Raw genomic sequence first — 27,823 nt, forward strand, 5'->3', positions numbered from 1 at the left:
GGTTATTTAGACAACCTTACCCTATAAATCTCCCTTCTGAAAATTGTGTAGAAGTAAAGTCACAGATGAAAAGGAAAATTCAGACTATACATCACTCTGCCTAACCTTGACATTGTACTACCCTGGGAAGTATCAAAGCCCAGGTCCCAGTATTGTCTGCCGCGTTCCGCGCTAGCGTAACACACCCACCGGCAACACCGCTGGGGTCGGATGCTTAAGTGTTAGTGTGTTTATTTGTTTAGGTCTATTTTGTGAAGAAAGACAGATGGCGTAACTAATTAGCACATTTTATGTATTTGTAAATGGCAGCAAGACAGACTGGCAGAGAAATTTGGTTATTGTTTATCGTTACAGTGAGTCAATGATGAGCGTAACTATATATAGGATTAATATAAACACATGTATGAATTAATTATTTAATTTTGTAAAATAATCTAGATAAATTTTAATTAATATTGAAAATAAATCAATATTCTGAATGTATTATTCTAGTTAACTATTATGATAAGTCAGAGAGTGACTGCTACGCTACTTAACTACACCTATGCTCCTCCTCTTGGGTATGCCACTGTTCTTTCTTGAAGGTACCCCATTCCATGCTTCATGGCTTATATGCTCAGAATAAAAAATAATAAAAAAAAAACTAAATTTAATTATATTATAAATATGGTTAGTAAAGTTCAAATTTAATCAAATAAAATGTAATTAAATACAGTGTTAAATATTAATATAAATCTGTATAGTTAAATAATTGAGATAAATTTTAATTATTAATGAAAATCAATTCATACACATAATTCAAATAATAATGTAACAATTACAATTTGTAATGCAAATAAATAGTAAATAAAGGAACATAACATCACTTATATAATTACATTTGGAAAAATTTATAAAAACAATTTCTATCACTAATATTCACAATAAATAAATGTTTTTAATTATATGGACCAGTATCATACACTAAAATAGGTATGTGATTTAAAAGCACACATATATTTTCTTATTTTAAAGCAGACTTTTTTCATCTTATCAATTATTTGTTGCATGCTGTGTGCACATCGTATAAATTCACTGTCATTTTTTCATACTGTGCCTAAAGAAGTATAACATAACCTCACTTAAATATAATTTCAATGTAGCCTATTTTCATTCTGTCAATTGTTTTGCATACTGCACGCACATCATAAAAAATTACTCTCATTATATTTCTGTAATGCACCCAAAGAAGTGTAACTTCAAAATAAAATCTCATTAAATTTGAATTTAATATTTAATTCCCTTATATAATTTTAGTTAGCAATAAGGCACATATGGCCCCTGTTGAAAACAGATGAATACAATTAATTTAATTTAACATACAAAAAATATTTATTAAAAATTAAATTTATTTTAATATATTGTATATGAAAATTATTTCTTAATCTCTAGGTACTGAAGAACCTCTTGAAAAAAATAAATTGCATATTAATTGTCTCTGGTGATTCAATAATCTTCCTTGCTGTTGATTGATTCAATATGCACTTTCACTTGACTTGCAACTCTTGATCATGACAAACACACATACAGTTGGTCATGTGAAGATGTATTGAACAATAAAATATGTATTTCATATATCAGTGCATGTCACAAACCAACATAAGGGAAGATAATGGGCATACAAATGGAAAGATAATGGTCATTTATATAAGATTAAATACAAATAGTATTTTAGCTTTTGTGCAGTGACATTCAGGACAAAACTTAAAATAAATATGTTGTTTACTGTTCAGGTAGTTTATTCAATTTAGTGGAATGACACACAGGATAATGAAGTAAAATGGAAAGTATACAGGAAGATATATATAGGTTCACAACTGGCACAATAAATTTTAATGAAATAACATACAGTGAACAGAATTAAGTGAAGTGATATGTCACCACATGGTGACACGTAAGTCCCTGAAGTCTCATAAAATGTTGGTGATCAATCTCTTCAATAGTCATCATTAACTTTATACACCAAGTATAATACAGATGTAAAAAATCAGAATCTGAAGGAGTAAAACTAATTGCTAAGATAATGTTACTAGAGTAAAATGTTCAAAAGTGCTTTTTCTCTCTAGTATGCTATTGTAAGGATGATTATTACAATGGACATTAAAAACAGAATACTGGTTATTGGACAGTGTAAATCATGGATTATCTTGAGACACATTTTCGTAAAGAAACACAGTGGATTTTACTTCCTACATTTCCCCCTGCCCAAATCATTTGCAGCTATAAACAAGCAACAAATGTAGATAAATTCCAGATATTACGCATACCAACTGCAAATGCATGATACATGGTAAAAGTAGAAAATAATAAAAAGTACATTATGTCTTTAAGAGGTTATTTCTTTGGTACTACTAGGAAAAAGGGACCTTTAAAGTTTTAGTTCCAGGAGAAAAAATAGTACTCCTGATAAGATTTGTACTACTTCACTCATAGATTAATATAAATTTTAATTGTTTTAAGTTGTCGGCTCGTGAAATTTATGCTAGAATGCCTTGAAAAAGCAGGCCTAGTATAAGTGCAGACACTTAATTTTTCAGGCTTGTGAATATTCATGATACAAAATGCTGCAGTCCTTCTTTTAATTTCTGTTTCTTTACAAGGTGATTAAAAAATAAAATAATCGGAGTAGTTGATGACTAACATTATTCGAAGTAAAAAAAAAGTTACATCATCATGGGTTGTAATTGTAGTACATATGGAGTTACGAAAATGTGCCAAAACGCACCAATGTTAAGCGTGCCCGTTCCATAAATTGACCAGTGGTAGTCGCAACAGGACACATGCAGGTGGGAGATGCAATACACTCAGTTATCACTACTGATGAGGAGTGCATTGCCACCGGAGGTTCTGTGTTTGCACATCTACTGCAAAATAACGTTAAATAGCAGCTCCTTCTTTTGTTCCACTTCAGTTTGGCACAGGCTTCACGCTGGGGTGTTGGATGCAAGTCCTTGCCTGGCCGCCATATTCACTTATATCTTTAAGTGTTCCATGTAAACGTTTTTCTAATAGTTTGCTATTAATAGTGGCGCTGTTGCAATGTGAATTGCAGCAAATGCTTTGGCATAAATCTGAAAGTAATGCATTAATGCTACAGTAAAAATGATGGTTCTAATATAAAAAAAAATATGTTACATACCAGAGTTTGTAAATCTCAGGTACATACAAATGAGGTTATAATATATGTAAAATATTTTTTTTTCCTTTTAAAATATTTAAAAAAGATTTAAGTAACAAAGTATAAGCATCAAGAACTCTAATTAAAAGTTATATTGAGTAACATTCCAAAAAAAAATATTTTTTGACACTTTCCAATTACATAGATTGCAGATTTTTTTGCTACCTAATATCACTCTCAATTTTTTGTTTTTGCTCCTCCAAATCCTCTTGTTTGAAAATTTGTCACCCTTACACAATATGCCTTCCTCCTCTAAATTTCTAAGATGTAAAAAAAGAAAGCTCTGAATATATCTCTTGAGTTGAGACAGCCTTCAAAAGTAATTGGCCCCGAATTATAAGAAAAAAAGAGAAGATGTAGAAAAGCATTAAAAAACACCTTGAGAAAACAAACTGATTTCTTTAAAAGCTATCTAGAATGAGATCTGATGTGCACTGTAAAAACTTGTTTCACTAGAAAGAATGCTCCCCAGTATGTAATCTATCGTGTTTATCTAAATAACATTTTGAACTAAAAGATTTTGTACAAAAAGGATGCTCTCCTGTTTGAGATCTGATGTGTCCAGCTAAATCACTTTTCATTCTAAATGATTTTGTACACAGTGGCGCATGCTTCACTTGCCCCATGGAATATTTAATGACTTGAGTTAGTCTCCATGCCTTAAAAATAATATTTCTTTAATATTAATTGTAAACTTTATTTTGGATTGTGTTATTTTTTAAATATTGTTTCAGGTTTTATTTTATTCCTTTAAATAGTTGCGGCCTTTTTATTTTTATGTTGGCATAATTTAGTCATTTGTATTTTACGTTTATTTAGTTAATTTATTTATACGTCTTAAGTTTATATTTTTTTAGGAAATTAATTTTTACTCTTTCTGAAAGAGCTTTGCAAGGCTGTTTATATTTATATTTAAGTGTGAGAACTGTACAGAAAGTTGAATATGTTTCTGGAACTTTCTGCATGAAACTAGATTCTTCTTTCCTCACCGAGAGAGGGGCATGGTGGATGAGAAGAGGAAATAGTGACATATTGCACCGTGCTAATGAAGCGTGCAGGCAGGCTTTAGCCTGGCCTGGGAGGCTACAGACGAAAGGCAGAACAGTGCATGATTGTTTTAGCGGACTTCATTCGTGGCAGTTTTAAACATGAAAAATGTAGTTTTAAATAGATGCAGCAGCAGTTTAACTGTGGTACTGCTACCACAATGGGGTTTGAAATGTTCGTCGAATCCTAGGGCGCCACCACATGTATAATGGGCATGTGGACCCAGCTACTCTGTTCTCAGGGCCGTGACGTAGCCTGTGTGTGACGAGGCCTGAAGTCTGAGTCCTCTATGGAGTAGTGGAAAGGCCATAGCATCTCGTCATGGTCGGGCGTTCTGGATTGTTCGTCCTCATCGTACGGTGTCCCGACGAGGGCGTGCCTTCTGCCTCCGACTCCGCGAGTAACCGCCTAGCGGACTCGGACGCGCGCGGAGCGGTGATCGGTGACTGCGTCTCCCTCTCCGGGAATCCCCGGAAATCTGGTTCCTGACTGCATGTGGAGATGGTTCACTTCCCGCCGCGCTGTCTCATTCCGCTTCATACTCGTGTGCGATTCGCACATCATCCTGGTGATATTTCGCAGTACGCCCGCTCGGTAACTTGATTACGACCGCAGTGGGTCCTAGCACTCGTACCACAAGAACAGGTCCGGTCCACCCGGGCGCGAGTCCCGCGTAACAGTTCCGGCTTCCGTCCAAGAACGTGTGCAGGCGTGCGTAGACCATCATGCCAGGCATCTACGCCGGTGGCGGTCGTGTCGTGACAGGCGTGTGTTGTGTCTGGTAATTCGCTTGTCTGCGCCGGGCTTTGTCATGTATCCTCGCGATGCCACATGTGCGCGCTACCGGGGTGTTCTTTGAGTCTTCTCTTTGCCCGTCCTACACTCGACGATTTCGCCCCTGAACACGGGTAGCTGGGGATTTGCCGGTAACTGTGTTGACGCAGCATCGTAGGCAGTAGGTGATGTCTGGAATGTGAGTATCCAACTGCGTGTGATCTTCTGCCAGTCTGAGCCTTAGCTGCATCTTAATATCTTGATTATGTCTTTCAGTGGGGTTGGCTCGGGGGTGGTATACCGGCATGGTATGCGGTGTATCCCGCCATTTTCCACATAATTCCTTCCACTTCCGTCCCGAGAACTGTGATGCGTTGTCATTTAAAAGGACGCGCGGGTAGCCCCAACGCGGGAAGAATTCAGTTTCCAGGGCTCGCGCAAAAGTGCCTGCGCGGCATTTTGTCAGCGGGAAAGCCTCAACCCAACGCGTAAAACAGTCGGTGACGACCAGCAAAAACCGCTTCCCTCGTGCCGTCCTAGGGTACGGCCCCATCAAGTCCAGGGCAATCGTGTGGAACGGCTCAGCGGGTTGCCGTGGTACCTGCTGCTCCCGGCCATCTGTCCGCCGCGTCTTCCGTCTCGGGCAGTGCTGACACCCTCGCACAGCGTTCCTCACATATTTGTTTAAACCCGGCCAGAATAAGAGGTCTCGTACTGCGCGAATGGTCTGGTCGGTACCCGGGCGCCCGGCAAGTCGGTCCACGTGTAACATGTTTAATATATTGCGCCTTGTTCCTGCAGGTGCGAACGTCCGCCACGGTTGTTGTTTGCCCGCGGGGCGCGCTTGCAGCTGTCTGTCGAGCACGCGGTAGCCCTCGCACGCTGCCTCGCCGCACTGCCGTATCTAGAGGTGTAAAAGTAACGAAAAAAAAGCGTACCCGTATGTATTCGTTACTATAACAATTAGTACTCGTTACTATCGTATCGTTACGTTACTCGTTACTTCTGATACCGCATAACATGCTATGTTATGTTGCAGCAACGAATTGAGTCGTATTGTGTACGCATACAGTATCAGTATGATGTCGCGTAAATAATAATAAATAGAATATAAACAATTAACAATATTTATTAATTAACAGTTTTTGTTAAACAAGAAACAATTAAATCTCATTAGAGCGGCTTTATTATATTATCTCTTTTAAGATAAGAACAAAAAAAACGTGAAAATACGCGATAATAAAAAACAAAAACATACATATTTCTAATTTGTAAAAAATACTTTCTTACGTTGTTTCTGTTCCAATCTCAAACTTTGTCTAAACACACAATGCCTTTAATAAACAGTAAAAAAACTTCGACGACGAATTTCCAAATTATACTTTACTTAAAATAAACAAACATCGTTCTTTGTAACGTAAATTCATCGAATATGCACGCGGATGCGTAAAACATACGAAAAATGCGAGTAACGAAATGCATTCATGTGTAACGTTTCGTTACTCGTTACTAGATGGCGCACCCGTTACTCAGTACCGAATACATACGGTTTGCTACAGGTGCTACAGCTCTAGCCGTATCAGCTCCTATGAGTGTCCGTCCCCACGCTGTGCAACGCACACGAATGCGTCAAGATCGTCCAACTCCGCGCCTGGTGGTAGGGTGGGGGGTTGGCTCACGTCCGTGAAAGCGCACCGTGCCGCTGCTTGCCCGCGCGTGTGCCTCTGTGTCGGCATGCCACTTGTAGGTGGTAAGAGCTCGCCCCAGTCCATGTCGTCCTGTGCCTCCACGCTGTCATCCGGGTGACGTGTTAATTCATCAGCCAACTCATTTTGTTTCCCGGCGACGTGTTCTACGGTAAAATCCAGCGCTTGAAACGTCATGGCCCACCGCGTCAGCTTCGACCACCGTCCCTGCATCGTGGCCAGCCATTTCAAGCATTGGCTGTCTGTTCGCAGTATGAAGTGCTGCCCCTCCAGGTGCGGCCGATACCTCCTGAAGGCCCACACTACCCCCAGACATTCCCGCTCATTTACGCTGTACTGTCGTTCAAAGTCCCCGAATTTTGTGCTGGCATACTCGATGATGCAGGGCTCGCCTGCGTCTCCCAGCTGTAACAAGATGGCCCCTATCCCCTCCTGGCTAGCATCCATTTGCACGATTATCTGCTTCTCCGGGTCCAGGCGTGCCAGCAAATGACATTGTTGGAATCTGCTCTTCAGTTTCGTGAATGCCATTTGCATGTCCGCGGTCCATCGGTACGGCTTCTTCGGCGACAGTTGTGCGGTTAGGGGCGCGGCAACTACAGCGAACTCTGGTATGAACGCGCGCAACCAATTGGCCAGCCCAATAAACCGTTCCAGTTGTTTACGAGTGGTCGGCACGTGTTTATTAACAATGACAGACAGTTGTAGTGTCGTCTTGCGGTTCTCCTCAGCATTTACTACCAGGCATATGAAATTCAGCTCTGTTGTTCCCAAGTGGCATTTTTCTGGCGTAAGCGGCTAAGTGTCCCAAAATTAGCGCAAGGGGGTGCGCATTTTCGTCCCACGTCTGCGACCAAATAATGATGTCAAGATATGCCAGCATAGTATCCAAACACGCGCGTCATCATATTTTGGAAAGTGGCCGGCACATCTTACAACCAAAAGGGCATGATGCAAAACTGGAAACGCCGGCCGTCTGGTGTTGTAAAGGCAGTTTTGCCAATCTTCGGGCCGTATGGGGACCTGCCAGTAACCTGATTTTAGATCCAATGAGGAAAAGATTCTTGCGTTGCTGAATCCCGCGATCGTGTCCGCTATATTTTAGAGGGGCGGGGGCGCGTTTATTGTAACTTTGTTAATGGGCTTGAAATTAATGAAGAAACGTAATGTCCCATCTTTCTTTTCTGCCAGCACCATTTGAAAATTGTACGGATTCTAGCTGGGTTCGATAATCCCATCTCTCACCATTTCTTACACTTGGTTTAGTATGGTTTGCTTGCCCGTGTGTCCATAGCTGCTCGGGGGTATAAACATAGGGACGTGAGGGTGGGTGGGTGGGTATAGTGTGTCGGTGACAGTCGTACGTCTCAACGGGTCTGCAGTTGCGAACAGTTCACTACGGGGTGCAATAACACTCTGGATGGTGGCTTGGTGCTCGCGGGGCACACCATGTTTGAAGTCGTCGAGACTAACCTGGTGTTTGATTGGGGGCAGTGAGCGCCCGAGGCCGTACACTGTACGACGGCCCTGGTTGCCGATGTGTACACAGCCTACGCGTACCTCGATCGTGGTGTTCTGGTCATTCAGCCACGGCTGCCCCAGGATCACGTCATCCCGGAGGTCCTCGACTACCAGGGCGGTCGTGCTCGAGTTGTAGTCCCGTACCTCCATCCACAGCGTCGCGACACCCAGGGTCTGGCAGGCGTCCCCAGTGGTGGCCAGCTGTAGGCAGTCCAGGTGGGCCTCGAAGCCCGTCCCCTCGGCGAACCATGCGGCGACCCAGCTATGGCAGTGTCAATTAGTGCGTGGACCGTGCGCCCATTTACTACCACTGGTATGCGCAGCAGTTCACCTCCCTCTGCGCTCACATGCCCCAGACTCGGCGCCCCTGCGGTTGTTGTTGCTGCTGTGGTTGTTGTTGTTGTTGTTGTTATTGTTGCGTCTTCTCCGGTGTTGCCAGATTGCCCGAGGGTGGCACGGTGATTTAGCGCGCCAGACTTGGCTGTCCGTTTCCCGCCCTGTTGTCTCGCTTGGGCGCCGGCCAGTATCGGTTTCTCACTGGGCAGTGCTCGTGCCAGTGATACATGCCGCAGGGACATGAGTGGCATTGTGGTGGCGGGCCCACGCCTGTGCCACGCCGGTGGTGAGCATTCCTGCCGACGGTTGCTCGGTGGTGTGACGTATGGTACTACGCTCTTGCGTCAGCTGCCATCACCGCCTCCATTCGTGCCGGCTGTTTCGAAGTCCGTGCCGCCTTCAGGTCGTATTCCACGGAGCGTGCGTGCTGAGTGAACTCCTAGGCCGTCTGGTGGATGGCATGGCATAGATAATGGACGCATCTCTGGGCGCATCAGCTCTATAATGATTTCCAGCATCTCCTCTTGAAAACAGCCGCTTATGCAATCAGATTTTTTTAACAATGAATGCCTCTGCTGACTCCGCCGACGTCTGCTCCTGACAGTACAGCTCAGCTCTGACATTCATTTCCACTTTTACGTCGGTGAAACGTGCCTCAAATCGCCGGGTAAACTCGGCCCAGGGCATGTCAAACTCGCCAACAATGCTCCACCATGTCTTCGCGTCCTCGCGTAGCACGTGCCTCCAACACGCACAGCCCACTCCATGTCCGGCACGCCGTACCGCTCCTGACTCTCGCGACACATGCGCAAAAACTTTCTCGGGTCGTCACACGTCGTCCCGCGAATTCAGGCAGGTCGACATGTCCCACAGGTGTCGCATTGGCATGTGCCAAAACCGGGGATGTCGGTCCTCGCTTCCCTTGTGCTACGTCCTGACATGCTGCACAGTGGTATCAATTATCCGGAAAAGAATTCTGTTCTTCTCTGGACATACATTGCACGTGCTTAAAAGCCTGGCAGTTCCGGCACCATATCTCCTCGCATGTTAGTTCCATATAGCTGGTCACTGTGCATTTGAACTGTTCTAGTCCTACCGCATTTCCTTGCCAAGCAACCCCATTGTTGTGTGTTTCGGTGCTTTGCAAACATATGCACGTGTCCGTCCACAATGGCACCCGTGATCCCGCCTACACACTTGGGTCGTGCACACGTTACACAGTACATGCTATTAATGTCTAACATGAACTCAGTTTTCACTCTGCCCGCCCGGCACTTATTTCACTGTTGTCCACCATTCCCTTGCACACTGTTCACAAAGACTCGGCTCAACTATCCCGCGTGCTCGAAGTGGCCACGTTATCAGTCTTGTTACCCGCGCTCGGTGCTCTCCGCTCAGAAACAATCGCACAAGTACACGTTTACCGATCTTTCACTTGCCTCGCCACACGCTGATGGGCACCATTTGCTACCGCAATGGGGGTTGAAGTGTTCGTCGAATCCTAGGGCGCCACCACATGTATACCCAGCTACTCTGTTCTCAGGGCCGTGACGTAGCCCATGTGTGGCGAGGCCCGTTTCCCCCTGTACCACTGAAAGCCTCCGAGGACGACGACAGGTGCATGAAGCTCCTTCCTCTAGCAGTGCTCGCGACTCACTTCCGTTCGTCCTCGCTCTGCAACATTCGGGAGCGGAGTACTGACGTCACATTGGTGGGCGCGGGCCGACACACGTACGCACGCACACACACTTCGGCGGGCGGTCGTAGAGGGTGGTGGAGGAAGGAGGGGGTTTGCAGCGTGTAAGGGAAGAGGTGGTGGCACATCGGGCTCAAAAGGGCGCAGCCCGGAACTATGTCAGTACACAAGTTGAGAAGGAAGTAAAGTGCTCATGTGTAGTCCGCGTGGGAGACAGCACGAAAGTTTGTGAATTATGCTTGTGTATATTTTGCAGAGATAATTTATTCATGCATTTAAACATGTAAACTGAGTCAGGAAACTGGCGTAAGCAGATCTGCTTTGTCTATCAAGACATCGCTGAGCTTAATTATGTCCAAAATCCAGGTTACTGGCATTACTGGCGTTCTTTACGAGGGACCTGAACTCAAGTTAAGTGGACCTATCCTAGTGGGCATGTCATGGTTTAAAACCCCGCATGATCAGCTGGAGTGTTTTCCCATTGTATTGCCGCAGAGCACAAGTTGGAAACAAATTTTGACAAAAGATTAGTATTACGGTTCCTGGACGTGAAACCCGTAGTGAATTTGCTCTTAGCAGAATTTCGGCCATAAAACTTATGCGCATAAACAACTCCACCTGTTCTCAGAATAGCTGTGTTAAAAACTGTACACCACCAAGAATTTATGCCATATGTATGCATTTCAGTTCAACCCGGGTTGAGAAACTGTTCCAATGAACTTTTTTATTTATATACTTTTTAAAACCTTTTTTTAAATACTACATATTTAAAGAGTAGTTGTAAACTTTGTAATAGGCCAAACATTTGTTTTGTGGTATGTTAGGGTTGGGGAATGTAATTATTAAATTAAATACTTTTCAGAATTTATTTGCCATATTGTCATCATATATAATTATCTTTATATCATATTTATCATATATATATATAATATATCTTTAACGTGCACAAAATTAAGCAGTAGTAAAAATGTACACTCAAATTATGTTTATAGTTATGAACTTTTATGAAAGTTTAGTTTTAAGTTTTGCATCACCGCTGTGTTAAAAAGAGAAAGATTTTCTTATTATTAAATTTTTTTGAAACATTTAATAATTTTTGTGCTTTTTTGTAAGCTCTATCAAGTGGACATTTCCTTAAAATTTTTAGGAGTCACAGATTAATCTGGTTTTTTAAAACACCTGCATCAGGAAATAGCTATTGATTGGAAAAAGGTTTAAATTTTTAAAATTTTTTGAAGACCATTCCCAGTAACATGTCTAATTTTCAGTGGTTTTACCTTGAGTGGGAAAGTCAGTGCAACAGTTCACACTTGTAGGGATGCTACTCGGTATATACGGTACTGTGAGTAGTTAATTACATACTATCCATATGATTTTATACACAGTTCATATGTGAAGGGACACTGTCCTGTCTCCTGTGTGAGATCTGATGTATCCAGCTAAATCACTTTTCATTCTAAATTCTTTTACACACAGTTTACAATTGTGGGGATGCTCCCCAGTATGTGATCTTCTGTGCATAACCAGTTTACATTTACAAGTAAATGATTTATTACACAGTTCACAAGTGAAGAGGCACTCTCCAGTTATGATGTGATCTTAAGTGTAGAGCACGTTCCCACGTCGAACTAAATAATTTACTACAGAGTACACACTTGTAGGGATGCTCCCCAGTATGTACTCTACTGTGTTTAATTAAATTACTTCTTGCACTATATGATTTTGTACACAGCTTACACTTGTACGGATGCTCACCAGTATGTGATCTTACATGTAGAATAAGGTTCCATTTCTTACTAAATGATTTACTACACAGTTCACACGTGAAGGGACGCTCTCCAGTATGTGATCTTATGTGTAGAACAAGTTTCGATTTCAAACTAAATGATTTACTACAAAGATCACACGTGAATGGACGCTCTCCAGTATGTGTTCTGTTGTGTATAACTAATTCACATTTTGCACTATAGGATGTACTACACAGATTACACTTGTAAGGACGCTCCCCAGTATGTAATCTACTGTGTTTAGTTAAATTACCTTTCGTACTAAATGATTTTGTACACAAATCACAAGTGAAGGGACGCTCTCCTGTGTGAGATCTGAAGTGTTCAGCTAAATGACTTTTCTTACTAAATGATTTACAACACAGTTCACACTTGTATGAATGCTCCCCAGTATGTAATCTTCTGTGTTTAACTAGAATACTCTTCGATCCAAACGATTTACTACACTGTTCACATGTGAAGGAATGCTCTCCTGTTGGAGATAGGATGTGTTCAGTTAGAAGACTTATTTGAGATTCTCCACTGTCCTTAAATGTATAGTTGTTGTGATTGTCAGATGTTAAGGCAGCCACCCATGGGCTTCCTCTCACAACTTGATTGTTGGCTTCTTCATGGCTACAAGGCAGGCACAGAGGATCAAGGCACTTGCAATGTGTTGAAACCCTGTTGCAAACATAGCAAAGTCGCACATTCTCAGTCAAAATCGAATTTGACAAATAATCACCTCCAGGGGAAAACTCGGTGTTCACATATTCACTTTCTTCACCGCAACAATTATCAGCTTTGGTTCCAAAAGCTTGAACCCAAGAGGTGCTCTCCACAGAAGTAATGAAGTCCTATAAAGAGAAAAATATGCAAAATAATTTTAAATTATATATATTTAAAGCACTGTTTATATTGGTCTGCTAGGTAAAAAAAACATACTTTATGACTAACATAATAATAAATATACATATATAAATATTTTTACAGAGGTTTTTGATATTTATGTTTTCATCATAGCAGCTGAAGTTTAAATTCTTAACATTCTAATTTTAAATATACCCTAAAGATTTTATGACATGAAACAAACAAAAAAAAATCCTAGACACCCTTTGAAAGTTGTGTTGCATGTAGGGATGTGGAGAGAAGTAAGATTGGTAGATAGGTTGCAGGTAGGGATGTGAAGTGAGGTAATTTTGGTATCAAAATAATGGAGTCGGAAGCATAATTGTTTGGCCGACATGGCAGCAAGACTAAACGATTGTTGCAAGCGGTTCTGCCTCCAATCCAGTTAGTTGTTCTTAATCAGGTGGCACTATAAACAGCCTTGCACAAGAAATTGTCTTGACAAGTCCTTTACTGACTGTAATTTTTGTACATGCTCTGGCGGGGAGCCCCTGCCACGTTATAACCCCAGGAAGAGACTCAGACCCAATAACTGCACCTTAACATGCTTCTCGAAAATTAGCTGTGCTTCCAGCGACTTGGCTGCCTTGTAGCAAGGTGGCCACTGAGTTTCCGACGAGCATCCCTTCCGAGGGATTATTGCTCTGAGGGGTTATTTTTATTCTAAAGGGATTTTTTCAAGTTTTTCTGGCAGATTAGCCATTTTGCGTACCAGTACGCCTATGGTGTTATCGGCCAGAAAAACAGCTGCGTACTAGTACGCTTGTAAATGCAAATGGGTTAACGACATAGACCAAACTAAATGGCGTCTCGAGCGGCCGACAGCTCGAGGGGTCGCTGTTGTACTGGCCCCCTGTTGTAAGCCACAAGGCGTGAACCCATTCACTCCCTGAGTTCTAGGCTGGCCGGCGCTCTCGTCACGACAGGGAATCACTCGCAACAGGGGTCAGAGAGCCAGGTGTCGTCAGAACACTTACATTTTTATTTATATAGATGTATGTAGTATGTAGTCTTAGTTGTAACATTAACAATTATCTTCAAAGTGGGTAAAAATCATTCTGATATGGAGGAAGAATAATACATTTTGGTTTTTCGGTGGAGAAAACTCAAAATGTAGGGGGGTCATTTCATGTCAAATCACCTAATTAAAATACACTATCCTGCTTCAATGTCACAGATTTAGTTCAAGTTTTTTTTTATGCATAAATACCTATAACATGAGTAACTGTGAATTATTTTAGAAATTTTAAATTAAAACTGGAAGAATGAGAATTTTTCGAAACTTTCAGTTTTCAAGCGAATAATGTTCTCCGACGATCTTCACCAGTACACTTAAATTACTATAAAACCTACAATTTTCATGCTATCTAGCTCATTTAAATTGCAAATAAAAGCTAATATTCCATACTTTCTATATGTGGACAGAAAAGTAACAAATTCCATCACAAAATTTTTACACTGAGCATGGAATACAATTTTAAGCTATTTTGCACCTTTGCTCACTGAATACCATTACTCAACAACTACAATAAGCACTAGCTTGAAAATTTATTTTTACATACACATTAGCATTTGGTAACTATATTTGAAAAATGAAAAGGGTGTTTTTCTTTAAATTATTAAATTTTTATTACTGAGGTATGTAATAATGCCCAAATCCAAAGTAATTGCCACATAAAAAAATTAAAAATAATTGGATTTAAATTGAGTTTACCAAATAATATGCTAAATACAAATCTCGCTTTTTTTTTGTCAAAGAAACTTACCAAAGTAACTTCGTACTGAGTCCAGATAATGTTACTTAGTGTTTATAGACTATATGCACATCTCACTACTCTGTCATATTGTATGCCAATTCTTCAATAATTTTCTGTTTATCATGTTGTAGTGCATATGTCCTGCCTGATGATGATGATATTGAAGGAACTTGAACTTCTTTAATACAGTTTTCATAAGGCACCCAGTAGCAGTTATCCTTAAATGGCCAGTGAAATGTTGACAAAGGACCACAAGGATGCATGAACTGAACTTTAGCATCTCTTTCAACATCTGACACATCAAGTATTTTACCTACCCACCACTTTTGTTCATATTTAACCGCAAAATATTTCTCTGGAAGAATATTCATCACTTCTGCATGTTTTTGTACACCAACTACTGCTATAAAAGATTTTTCAGAAACAGAAACTCGTTTAACAATCAAAGTTTTTTCATCAGTAGGTTTGAAGTACCTAATGATTTTCTCTAGTGCCTGTAATGGATGTTGTATTTGCTTATCGTTCAATAAGAAATTTCTCATTATACTCTATTTAAACCACAGATGTGTAAAAAACTTCAATTCATTTTATATTTATTTAGCAAATTTGAATAAATCTTCAGAGTTTAAAATTTGTCTGTCAACAGTTCTCTGAAGACTGGCTCTTGTAGCCAGTCGTTTGATTGTACTACCCACTACATCACATGCATTTTTACCATGGCTGGTGGCAAAGAAGCGCCACTCAGCAGATAGACCATGGTCTTCTTGATGGAAACACTAGTTAATAAAATTTTTATAGTTTTTGTACTGTGCAGCACTACCATCACTGAAGTAAAATACATGACTCAAATGTGGTACTAATAGGAATTGAAGTTTTTTACACATCTATGGTTGAAATAGAGTATAATGAGAAATTTCTTATCGAACGATATGCAAATACATCATCCATTACAGGCACTAGAGAAAATCATTAGGTACTTCAAACCTACTGTTGAAAAAACTTTGATTGTTAAACGAGTTTCTGTTTCTGAAAAATCTTTTATAGCAGTAGTTGGTGTACAAAAACATGCAGAAGTGATGAATATTCTTCCAGAGAAATATTTTGCGGTTAAATATGAACAAAAGTGGTGGGTAGGAAAATACTTGAAGTGTCAGATGTTGAAAGAGATGCTAAAGTTCAGTTCATGCATCCTTGTGGTCCTTCGTCAACATTTCACTGGCCATTTAAGGATGACTGCTACTGGGTGCCTTATGAAAACTGTATTAAAGAAGTTCAAGTTCCTTCAATATCATCATCATCAGGCAGGACATATGCACTACAACATGATAAACAGAAAATTATTGAAGAATTGGCATACAATATGACAGAGTAGTGAGAAGTGCATATAATCTATAAACACTAAGTAACATTATCTGGACCCAGTACAAAGTTACTTTGGTAAGTTTCTATGCCAAAAAAAAGCGAGATTTGTATTTAGCATATTATTTGGTAAACCCAATTTAAATCCAATTATTTTTAATTTTTTTTATGTGGCAATTACTTTGGATTTGGGCATTATTACATACCTCAGTAATAAAAATTTAATAATTAAAAAAAAAACACCCTTTTCATTTTTCAAATATAGTTACCAAATGCTAATGTGTATGTAAAAATAAATTTTCAAGCTAGTGCTTATTGTAGTTGTTGAGTTATGGTATTGAGCGAGCAAAGGTGAAAATTAGCTTAAAATTGTATTCCATGCTCAGTGTAAAATTTTTGTGATGGAATTCGTTACTTCTCTGTCCACATATACAAAGTATGGAATATTAACTTTTATTTGCAATTTAAATGAGCTAGATAGCATGAAAATTGTAGGTTTCATAGTAATTTAAGTGTACTGGTGAAGATCGTCGGAGAACATTATTCGCTCAAAAACTGAAAGTTTCGAAAATTTCTCATTCTTCCAGTTTTAATTTAAAAATTTTAAAATAATTCACAGTTACTCATCTTATAAGTATGTATGCATAATAAAAATACGAACAAAATTTGTAACCTTGGAGCACATGGCTCTAGATGATTTGACATGAAATGACCCAGGGGTCAGCTTGCCATCGACGTCGGCATATATTCAGGCAAATACGTTAGTACATAATTATATAGACTGATATAACCTTCCCGTGATCCCAACAAGTAAAGCCAGAGACACAGGCATTGCACTGTGGATAACACAAAAGAGCACAACACGATCCGAGGGAAGCTTCAATATATGCGACACTCACCTGCTTAGCTCCGCCCATGGGTGCGGACACTGCAGCGGATTGGACGCTGGCCAGCGACTGTTCCCAGTAGCCATACTCATCTGCATGGAACTCCACCTGCAACACAACCTCGGTGAACGGAGACACTGCCGTGTGGCCAGGGCACAGTTTCCACTGCCTAGCACAGAGGCCAGCACCGTACCTTGACATGCTCCATGGGTTCCAACAGCACAAGTGGCTCTGGCTTGACCTCTTCCTGCAACAAACCACACAGCTGCGTGAGTGATACACATCACACCAATTTCGAAAATTATTTTTTTTACTGATCTTTACTTGGTTGCTTACCCTGCAGTAGCATACTTTATAAGAGTGGGTCTACACCTTATTTCATCCATTTCTAATCGTTAAGCTGTAGTTTTAGAACATGTTCTTCATGACTAATATAACACCATAAGTAGACAATTATAGACAGTCAGGGCTCTACAAATTCTAGATGCCATGTTGCCAAGACATCTAACTTTTGCATGCTGTCAAATAACTTCTGCCAAGATACCAGGAAATAACCATACAGTGGTTTTGAAAGCATCAGCCTATTTGGTTAGTCATAAAAATCTTGTACAGAAATAACTGGGTCCAAGAAACCAGGATAGTATTTAAATTACAATAAATTAACTCTAATTAATTATTGTACCAAATTTCTATAAAGCAGTGGTTCCCAACCAGTGGTCCGCGGACCATCAGTGGTCCGCGAGAGCTAAAATATGGTCCGTGAAAGATTTCAAACTTTGAATGAACAAAAGCGAGCGCGGCGCGCAGGCGACCGGGGGAAGGTCAAGCAACTGACTAAACATTATGGCGCAAGCCGGTCAGACAATCGTACGTTTTCTTTTGTTTTGCTCAGCAGTGTTGTGTTAGTGATTCTGTTCAGCTGTTTAGTGGGTCAACATCTGTAACTCCTCAATGTTCTTATGGATATTTTGATAAAATATGAACAGGTTAAGTAGGCTACGCATTTTTCTCTGTTAAACCTTTTTAATAAAAACATGCAATTACAAAACAGAATGTGGAGGTTAGTTTACGTATGATTCTTGTGTTTTTGTATTACAAATGTTCACAACAGTTAGATACAGTTAGTTGAAAACCTAATTATATATAAAATAAAGCGATATGAAATTAAAAATTAAGATTGTAAAAGAACACTGGCCACCCAAATTAAAAAGTGGAGCCAGCGACAAAAATTCTTAAAAATATGCTATCATAAAATTGTTGAATTGTTATTATGCTGTTTTAGGTTTTTCATAACGAAATAAAAACACTGTTAACTCTTTTAATGCCAAGTCGGATAAATCGCCTTTTCTGTGTCGTATGAAAATTGGAGGATCGAAAAATCGGCCTTTCAAAGAAGCATTTACGGCACTTGCAGCGCACTACCGTTGTTGGTTTGACTCGCCCTACTATTGAGTTGCTTTTTCTCAAAATAGAGAGCAGAGCTGTCACGCTTCTGTCTTCCTTCCCTGATAAGAGAGCAGGGTTCTCGTGCTGTTTTCGAACAGTACGTGAAACAGATTGGTACTGCGTTTGTGCGCATTTCTTCGTTTATAACTTAACTTACCGTTGTGAGAAATTCAACTTTTATTTTAAAAAATTTATCATTTGATTCTTTTGTTAATTATAAGTGTTAATTATTTTCTACATAAGTATGTGTTCTGCTTATAAAAAATTATTTTGCAAATATTTACAAAAATTATATATTTCTGGCAAAAAAATTATTAAGTTGCTTTATAAAAAAATAATTATTCTTCATTGTTGTTTGAAAATCATTTTTGTAATAGTTGTAGTGATAATATTTTCCCACGAAATTGTTAGTGCCAAGAATTTTTGATAACCATGCCCTATTCGCACGCCAATCCATTAAATATAATATAACTCTTTCATGAGAACTTTAAAATAAAAAAAAAATAAAAAAATGCATTATATGTTTTTATTTAATCTAAAAAAAATGACAAAGAATAATTTATTTATAAGATGTAAAAAATGTATACTTCCATACTATAAAGGTAAAAAAGTTATTAATATTTAACTCCAGATATGTAATTCATTTAAAAATGACTTGGCACTTTTAGTATAACCGTCATAGAATTAGACAATTTGAGGCTGGCACCAAGAGGGTTAAGTGAAATATAAGGTACCTACCAAGACCCTTGTTTTTAACGATTGGACAACATTATTTTTTAAATTGTGTAGTAAATATTTAAGTTTGTAAAAAAGATGACAGGGAGGTTAGAATTTTTTGGAAGCCAGTTTATTTTATTTATTTAATGATTTATTTTATGAATTATGAACAATTTTAGCTATATTATTTTTTATTCTTTTACTTGGAATAAAAACATAATATAAGCATAACAGTGTACATTCTATTGCATTTTGGTTTTGTTTTCAGAAAATACCGCCTAAGAGAAAATATGATAATAGTTACATTAAATTTGGATTTACTTCGATAGAAAGTAATGGAGAAATAAAACCACAATGTGTTCAACTGTTCTCGCGAACGAATCCTTGAAGCCAGCGAAATTAAAACGTCACCTAGAAACGATTCATCCAAATTTTTCTGACCGACCACCAGAGTTCTTTCAAGGAAAATTGGAGAATTTAAAAAAAAATGAAACTCGGGCCTAGTGGTACAAGATATGATTCGTCTGAAAAAACATTAGTAGCATCGTTTGAGATATCGAAATTAATAGCACAATCAAAAAAGCCTCACACAATAGGAGAAACTCTTGTGAAACCTTGTTTGATCAAAGCCGTCGAAGATGTTTTAGGGTTAGAAGCAAAAAAAAAAAAAAGAAAAAAATACAAGATATACCTTTGTCGAACAACACGGTGAAAGCTACAATTGAAATCATGTCAAATGATATCGAGGAGCAACTTGTTTCAAGAATTAAAATGTCGCCATTCTTCGCTTTGCAGTGCGATGAATCCACTGACATTTCTAATTGTGCTCAGTTACTTGTTTTTGTCCGCTTTTTAGATGACGACAACATAATCAAAGAAGAACTGATGTTTTCTCAGGAATTGGAAATGACATCAAGAGGTATCGACGTCATGAATATAATAACTGGATATTTCCAGAAATATGGCATTATGTGGGAAAAGCTAGTCGGTTTCTGTACGGATGGTGCTCCTGCGATGTTAGGATCACATTCCGGTCTAGCAACGTTAATCAAACAGAGGAATCCGTCAACATTAACATCGCATTGTATCTTTCATCGCCAGGCGTTATCTCCCAAGACTCTTCCTAAATGCCTTAATGATACAATGAAATTGGCCATAAAAGTAGTAAATGTCATTAAAAGCAGTGCCTTAAATTCACGCCTTTTTAAAAAACTGTACACTAAAATGGACTCCAACCATGAGAACCTCCTTTTCACACAGAGGTTCGTTGGTTGTCGAAAGGCTATATGCTGGAAAGATTATACGAGCTGAGAGGAGAGATTGAGTTGTTTCTAGGTGAGAAAAAAATGGAAGACTTACTAGTACAGTTTTCTGATTTGACATCCCAGATTCATTTGGCATATCTTGTGGATATTTTTACACACTTAAATAAGTTGAACTTGCTAGTGCAATGTTCAGGAAACAGACAATTAGAAGGCGTTGCAAATATTTTTATTTTTGAAGATAAACTTCGTGCTTTTATTTGCAAACTTAAGTTATGGATTAGTCAAGTTGGCGAGGGCAATTATAGTGCGTTTGCAACATTGAAGGCACTCCTTGACGACAAAAAGTATGTCATGTTTAGGGAAAGCATACAAAAAAAAACAGCAAATGTCATTTGCAAATGTTGGTTGATGAATTCAACCATTACTTTCCAGAATATGACAATACAGAAGCTAATGTGGACCAAAAACTGATACGCAACCCTTTTGGCACTAACGCTAGAGAAGTTGAAGAAGAAATCCAAGAAGAACTTATTGAATTACAAAATGGCAGGAACTCTAAGGACGCTTTTGAATCTGATTCTTTGGAGACGTTTTGGTGTAAGAAAGCAATTCCATATACTAAAATTCGAGAAATCGCTTTGCGCTATCTTATGCTTTTCCCAACAACATATTTATGCGAACAAGGATTTTGTGCATTACTGATCATTAAAAACAAATCCAGGAATCGACTGAATGTAAGTGATGATATGTGTGTAGCTTTGAGCAAAAATATTAACCCAAGAATTCAAGATCTTGTACAGAAGATGCAAGCTCAAAAATCTCATTGATGCAAACTGAATTGTGTACTAAAAATATATGTTTTCAATCATAACACTGTTAATTAATGTTTATTTTGATTTTTTAGATTGCTTATGTTAAACGTTTCGATTAACATTAAACGATTAGGCTTAAAGTTTATTTTTAGATTGATACAGATTTTTTAACCTTGTGGTCCCTGCTAATAATAATGAAATTAAAGTGGTCCCTGATCAAAAAAAGGTTGGGAACCACTGCTATAAAGGGACGATTTAGTAATTTAATGTCTAAATAAAATTTAACCACTCAGAAACATATATATATGCATATATGTGTGTGTACACACACATATATACAACACTGGCTCTTAGATTTTGTGCCTGGCTCCTAAACTTTCAGAGATTTTCAGGAGGCCTGATATAGATACATAAACAATATGGTCCCACATATCTTATAGGTACATAAAAAATGTGTATTTGTGTGTTTGTCTTCTATGCGTTCATGCATCGTTAATCCGATCTCGATAAAATTTTGCACACTTGACCTTTTAAACACGAGGAAGGTCACTGTCTAGGTGAGCTTTTGATAAATCCAACCTTTAAAGCAGAATTTAAAATGGTGAGCGAGTAGTATCGGATAATTACTAGTATTTTATGACTGTTCCTCTTTTCTATGGTCTGAATAATAATGGTAGTGTACGAGTCGAGAGAGAGAGATAGAGATATATCTAGAGATAGAGATAGAGAGAGCTATACAGAGAAATAGATAGAATAATATATATATTTATACACATATACATATACAAATGCTAGTGTTCAATAATTCAATTCTCCAATCAATCTTTGTCTTAATTGAAATATATACTTATTTTATATCAATGTTTACAATTTACCTCCATATTATATCAAATATTAACCTAATTGTCCTGCAATTTTCTTTTATTCTTTTGTTCTAATCCTTGTTAATTTTTTCCACCCTAGTGATTGACATTTATTATGTATTATATTCTGATGTATTATTTGTTGATATTTGTAACTGTAATTGTTCTTGTCTTGAAATGTATTGTACACTGTGCCTACCTAGGATCTGCAATTCGCATGCCTGTTGGGTCCACACTGTCCTGTGTACCTTTTATTTTCGTACGTTGTGCCCACTTACAATGTTCCTAACTGTTGGTGGGCATGTCACAAATTAAAATAAATAAATACAAATAAAAATAGTAGACAATGATATAGAGATAAAGGGAGATCGAGAGAAATGCTTTGTGTATGTGTACCTACTTCAAACAAATTACAAAAAAACTTGAAAGAGGCATAGCAACGCATGCCGGATATTACTTTCTGTGATACAAGAGATGTAGGTTTTTTTATATTTATAAAAAAATTGCTGTTATGTATTTATTTATGGGAGCAATTTAAATTTAATGTTTTATGCAGTGATTGGAATAGAATAAGTTTACATATAACTCTACCTATTCCAATTAATGGATATAAGATCAGCTAAATTACATATAGAGACAATATGTTATATATATGAATATTCTACAATCTCACTAAACTTCATACCTACATAAGAACTGCAGTCGATTAAATAAAAATTATTTGCTCAAAGCCCCTCTTGTCTAGTATTACCTAAGAAATATTAACAAAGTAATGTACTGACCAAATAAAATTAATCAGCCAATAAGATAAATAATAATAAGTTTCTTATTTACAATGAAATAAATAGTATGGTTTCTAAGTAAAATGTGACATAATTACCTAGTTGCTCAAAATTTGCTTGATATTCAACTGTATGTGTATATTTTATGTTCATGTGGAAATCAAATGTTTAACCTAATAACATCTAGTTATCTCCCTCCCTAGTGACAATTGAAATAACAAAAATCATTTTTATAAAAGTAAACCAAATAATCACATGAAATTCACTAGAAAAAGTAAAGTTCTAGCAGGTGCTTTTACTAATGTACCTAGCCTAAAAACATGTTTTGGTACTTTCAGAAAATAAAATGTAAAGAAACAATTTACACTTAAATTTTTTTAATAAAAAAAATGGTAAATATGTAGAGTTGCGGTATATGCGAAAAAAAAAATGCTAAAAATCCGAAAATACTTTTATTCTATGCTCTTTCACTTCCTCTTTTCAGATCAACCGGCGGAGGTAAGAAATTGCAAATACTTTAGGAGATATCGAATTTTTTAATTTTCATCACAATACCTGTGTATTATTCATGCGGCGATCACCATTTTTTCTTGTTTACGAGTATCTATTATGTTTCTTATTGGACAATTTTGTCACGTGACAGTTCCGTGATTGGCCAGTATTCAAATGAATCAATACGTGATTATTTATTTATTTATTTATTTATTTATTCATGTTCCGTCGGAGGTATCGCGACGTAGGTGAACGACTACATCAATTCCTTCTAATGGCAAAGGAAATGTACCCGCCTCCAACTTAGGTGATTTTTTAATGTTTCTAATTTTAAAGTCTTATTTTTTATTTGGATATTGTTGCGCAAGCAATAAGTAAAAAAAAATTTACGTGAATTGTTAATGCTCATCATTTGTCCAGGTTTGTTAGGTCAGGTCAGTTACATTATAAATACTTTAAAACTAAAGAACCATTGAAATTAAATCATATTATTTTTAATGTACGCTTAGTTTGAAAGTATTCATAATATAACTGACCTGACCTAATCGACCATTTTAGTTCGTACTATTCATCCTTTGTCCCGGTTTGTTTGGTTAGGTCAGTTACATTGTAAATATTTTAAAACTAAACAGCTATAAAAATTAATTCACATTATTTTTATGTCCGCTTAGTTTGAAAGTATTAATAATGTAACTGGCCTGACCTAATCGACCATTTTATTTATTACGCATTCACAAACACACGGCAAAATAAAAAAAATGGCCTTTTTAGAATGGTTCTACAGGTGTTGTAGTATTGCAAAATTAAAAAATTCAATATCTCCTAAAGTATTTGGAATTTCTTACCTCCGCCGGTTGATTTGAAAAGAGGAAGTGAAAGAGCATAGAATAAAAGTATTTTCGGATTTTTAGCATTTTGTTTCGCATATACCGCTACTCTACATATTTACCAAAAAAACTTGTAGAACTCAGTTAAATTTCTTGATGGGAATTAAAACATGTATGAATCAGAATTAAAACATCCAGTTTGGTTATGTTGATTGCAGGGTGTTTATTTACCACTGATAATTAGTGAATTAAAAATTTAAATTGGAAAATGCATTTCATTTTTTTCCTAATGTTCATCTAATGATACTGTAAAAGCGCACTGCGATAATTTACTGACTGAAGGTTGACTAAGTTTGGATCGATCAGCTACATGGTAAATATGTAGTTGAGCGGTTTTTGCGAAAAAAAATGTTAAAAATCCGAAAATACCTTTATTAGATGCTCTTCAACTTCCTCTTTTCATTAAAAGCGGCGGAGGTAAGAAATTCCAAATACTTAAGGAGATATCAAATTTTTAAATTTCATCATATGTAGTTGTGCGGTATTTCCGAAAAAAAAATGTTAAAAATCCGAAAATACCTTTATTAGATGCTCTTCAACTTCCTCTTTTCATTAAAAGCGGCGGAGATAAGAAATTCCAAATACTTTAGGAGATATCGCCGTTCTTATTTTGCTATACGAGACGTGTAATCAATGGACTGAAGCCATTTTTTTTATTGCAGTGTGTTTGTGAATGCCTAATTAATGAAAATGGTTGATTAGGTCAGGTCAGTTACATTATAAATACTTTGAAACTAAGTAACTGACCTGACCTAACAAACCGGGACAAAGGATGAACAGTAACAACTCACGTAAAATTTTTTTGTTACTTATTACTTGCGCAACAATAACGGTAAATATTTACTTGGGCGGTATTTCCGAAAAAAAAATGTTCAAAATCCGAAAATACCTTTATTTTATGCTCTTCAACTTCCTCTTTTCATTAAAAGTGGCGGAGATTAGAAATTCCAAATACTTTAGGAGATATTGAATTTTTAAATTTTTTCATATGTAGTTGAGCGGTATTTGCGAAAAAAAAATGTTAAAAATCCGAAAATACCTTTATTATATGCTCTTCAAATTCCTCTTTTCATTAAAAGCGGCGGAGATTAGAAATTCCAAATACTTTAGGAGATATCGAATTTTTAAATTTCAGCACAAAACCAGCGCATTCCTGTGGCGTGCGTGCACCATTGTTTCTTGTTTACGTACGAGTATCTATTTTTTTATTGTATAATGATGTCCGTGATTGTTCGTGATAGGCCAGAATTCAAATGAACTAATACGTGATTATTTAGTTCAATTATTGTTTAAAACGGTGTTTAATTACCGCCTCCAACTTAGGTGAGTTTTTAACGTTTCTAATTTTAAAGTCTTATTTGTTATTTTGATATTGTTGCGCAAGTAATAAGTAACAAAAAAATTTACGTGAGTTGTTACTGTACATCCTTTGTTACGGGTTTGTTAGGTAAGGTCAGTCACATTATAAATAATTTAAAACTAAAGAATAATTAAAATTAATTCACATTATTTTTAATATCACCTTAGTTTGAAAGTATTTATAATGTAACTGACCTGACCTAATCGACCATTTTAGTTTACTGTTCACCCTCTGTCCGGGTTTGTTTGGTCAGGTCAGTTACATTATAAATATTTTAAAACTAAACAGCCATTAAAATTAATTCACAAAATAATTTTTAATGTTGGCTTAGTTTGAAAGTATTAATAATGTAACTGACCTGACCTAATCAACCATTTTATTAATTACGCATTCACGATTCACGTATTCACGAACACACGGCAAAATAACAAAAATGGCGCCGCTCGAATGGTTCCACAGGTCTTGTATTGCAAAATTAAAAAATTCGATATCTCCTAAAGTATTTGGAATTTCTTATCTCCGCCGCTTTTAATGAAAAGAGGAAGTTGAAGAGCATATGATAAAGGTATTTTCGGATTTTTAACATTTATTTTCGCAAATACCGCTCAACTACATATGATGAAATTTAAAAATTCGATATCTCCTAAAGTATTTGGAATTTCTTACCTCCGCCACTTTTAATTAAAAGAGGAAGTTGAAGAGCATAAAATAAAGGTATTTTCGGATTTTTAACAATTTTTTTTCGGAAATACCGCCCAAGTAAATATTTACCACAATAACAAATAAGACTTTAAAATTAGAAACGTTAAAAACTCGCCTAAGTTGGAGGCGGTAATTAAACACAGTTTTAAACAATAAATGAACTAAATAATCACGTATTGGTTCATTTGAATTCTGGCCTATCAAAAACAATCACGTGACATCATTATCCAATAAAAAAATAGATACTCGTAAACAAGAAACAATGGTGAAATCCAAATGAATGCACTGGTATAATTGTGATGAAATTTAAAAATTCGATATCTCCTAAAGTATTTGGAATTTCTTATCTCCGCCGCTTTTAATGAAAAGAGGAAGTTGAAGAGCATCTAATAAAGGTATTTTCGGATTTTTAACATTTTTTTCTCGCAAATACCGCTCAACTACATATGATGAAATTAAAAAATTCAATATCTTCTAAAGTATTTGGAATTTATTACCTCCGCCGCTTTTAATGAAAAGAGGAAGTTAAAGAGCCTAGAATAAAAGTATTTTCGGATTTTTAACATTTTTTTTTTTTCGCAAATACCGCCCAACTACATATTTACCCCAACAAAACACGCTTTTTTTCCTTTTATTTTTCAGATGCTCCTCTACTTGACGACTGATGATTCTGATGAATGATGACGGTTTGTTTTGATGGGAAAAGCATTAATGAAGTGTATATATGAAAAAGTGCATACATCTGTCTTGGGCACATCATTCTCGTCTCCGCTTCTTTTGACAATTTCAACAGGCGGCACATCTGTCCTTTTACAAAATATTTGTTTGGATCCCATTGGAAAATATTCACATTATTTGTCCAGCCTAACCAAGAGCTTCACAAACGCACAGCACAACACAGCACAGCACAAATCGCTTTGTTTTAGGCGTGGTCTCTTTTTGACCTTTTAACTCTCGGGGCATCCTTGCACGTTTTAATTGTTTGAAACAGTATGTTGGGAGGTCGTTCTACGCGTTGGGAGAAAATACTCTCATGTCAATCAGGTGCTCTCAATACTCCTCATTTATATAATAATTTGTTTTTCACTAAAGTATTTTTGTTTAAATTAAATTACTTGAATACTGCAGATTATGTAAAGTATGCCCTTAATTATAATATTATATTTAAACACAAAACATAATTTAAGTTCTTAATATTAAAGACCCAATATTAGGTATTGCCAAAACAGTTTCACCATCAGACAAATTTTAATTGGAAATTGAATTTTTTAAAACTTCTACTTTTGTGTTGGGTTTAAGAAAAATCTTCAAGACATTTTCTTCGCCTGTATGAGCATTACCAACACTTTACAACCTAGATTCATTTTCTCCTAATTTACAATTCCTAGGTAGCAAAATATATTACATATTGGTCAATATTAAAATGCAATGAAAACATAACACGTCAACTGTCTGCGCTCCCTCTGATTGCACAGGCCGTTATGCCCGTGCTCCGCACCGCCAGTACCGTATCCCGTTTTCG

At 37.3% G+C, this 27,823-nt stretch overlaps 1 protein-coding gene across 2 annotated transcripts; it reads right to left on the minus strand.

The window, feature by feature from the left end:
• Positions 1-891: 891 nt before the first annotated feature.
• Positions 892-27,260, minus strand: LOC134531742 (uncharacterized). Of its 2 annotated transcripts, none has more exons than XM_063367613.1 (5): positions 27,042-27,260; positions 17,169-17,222; positions 16,988-17,083; positions 12,809-12,920; positions 892-3,110 (listed from the first exon to the last, which is right to left on the minus strand). In XM_063367613.1, the coding sequence occupies exons 1-5, from the start codon at positions 27,135-27,137 to the stop codon at positions 2,947-2,949; spliced, it is 522 nt and encodes a 173-aa protein (XP_063223683.1). In that variant the 5' UTR covers positions 27,138-27,260; the 3' UTR covers positions 892-2,946. The 2 variants fall into 2 exon arrangements, with proteins under 2 accessions (XP_063223683.1, XP_063223684.1); XM_063367614.1 differs by lacking the exon at positions 892-3,110 and adding an exon at positions 12,457-12,699.
• Positions 27,261-27,823: the final 563 nt, after the last annotated feature.

Source organism: Bacillus rossius, chromosome 5 (genome assembly GCF_032445375.1).
Source record: "Bacillus rossius redtenbacheri isolate Brsri chromosome 5, Brsri_v3, whole genome shotgun sequence".
Lineage (NCBI taxonomy): Eukaryota > Metazoa > Arthropoda > Insecta > Phasmatodea > Bacillidae > Bacillus > Bacillus rossius.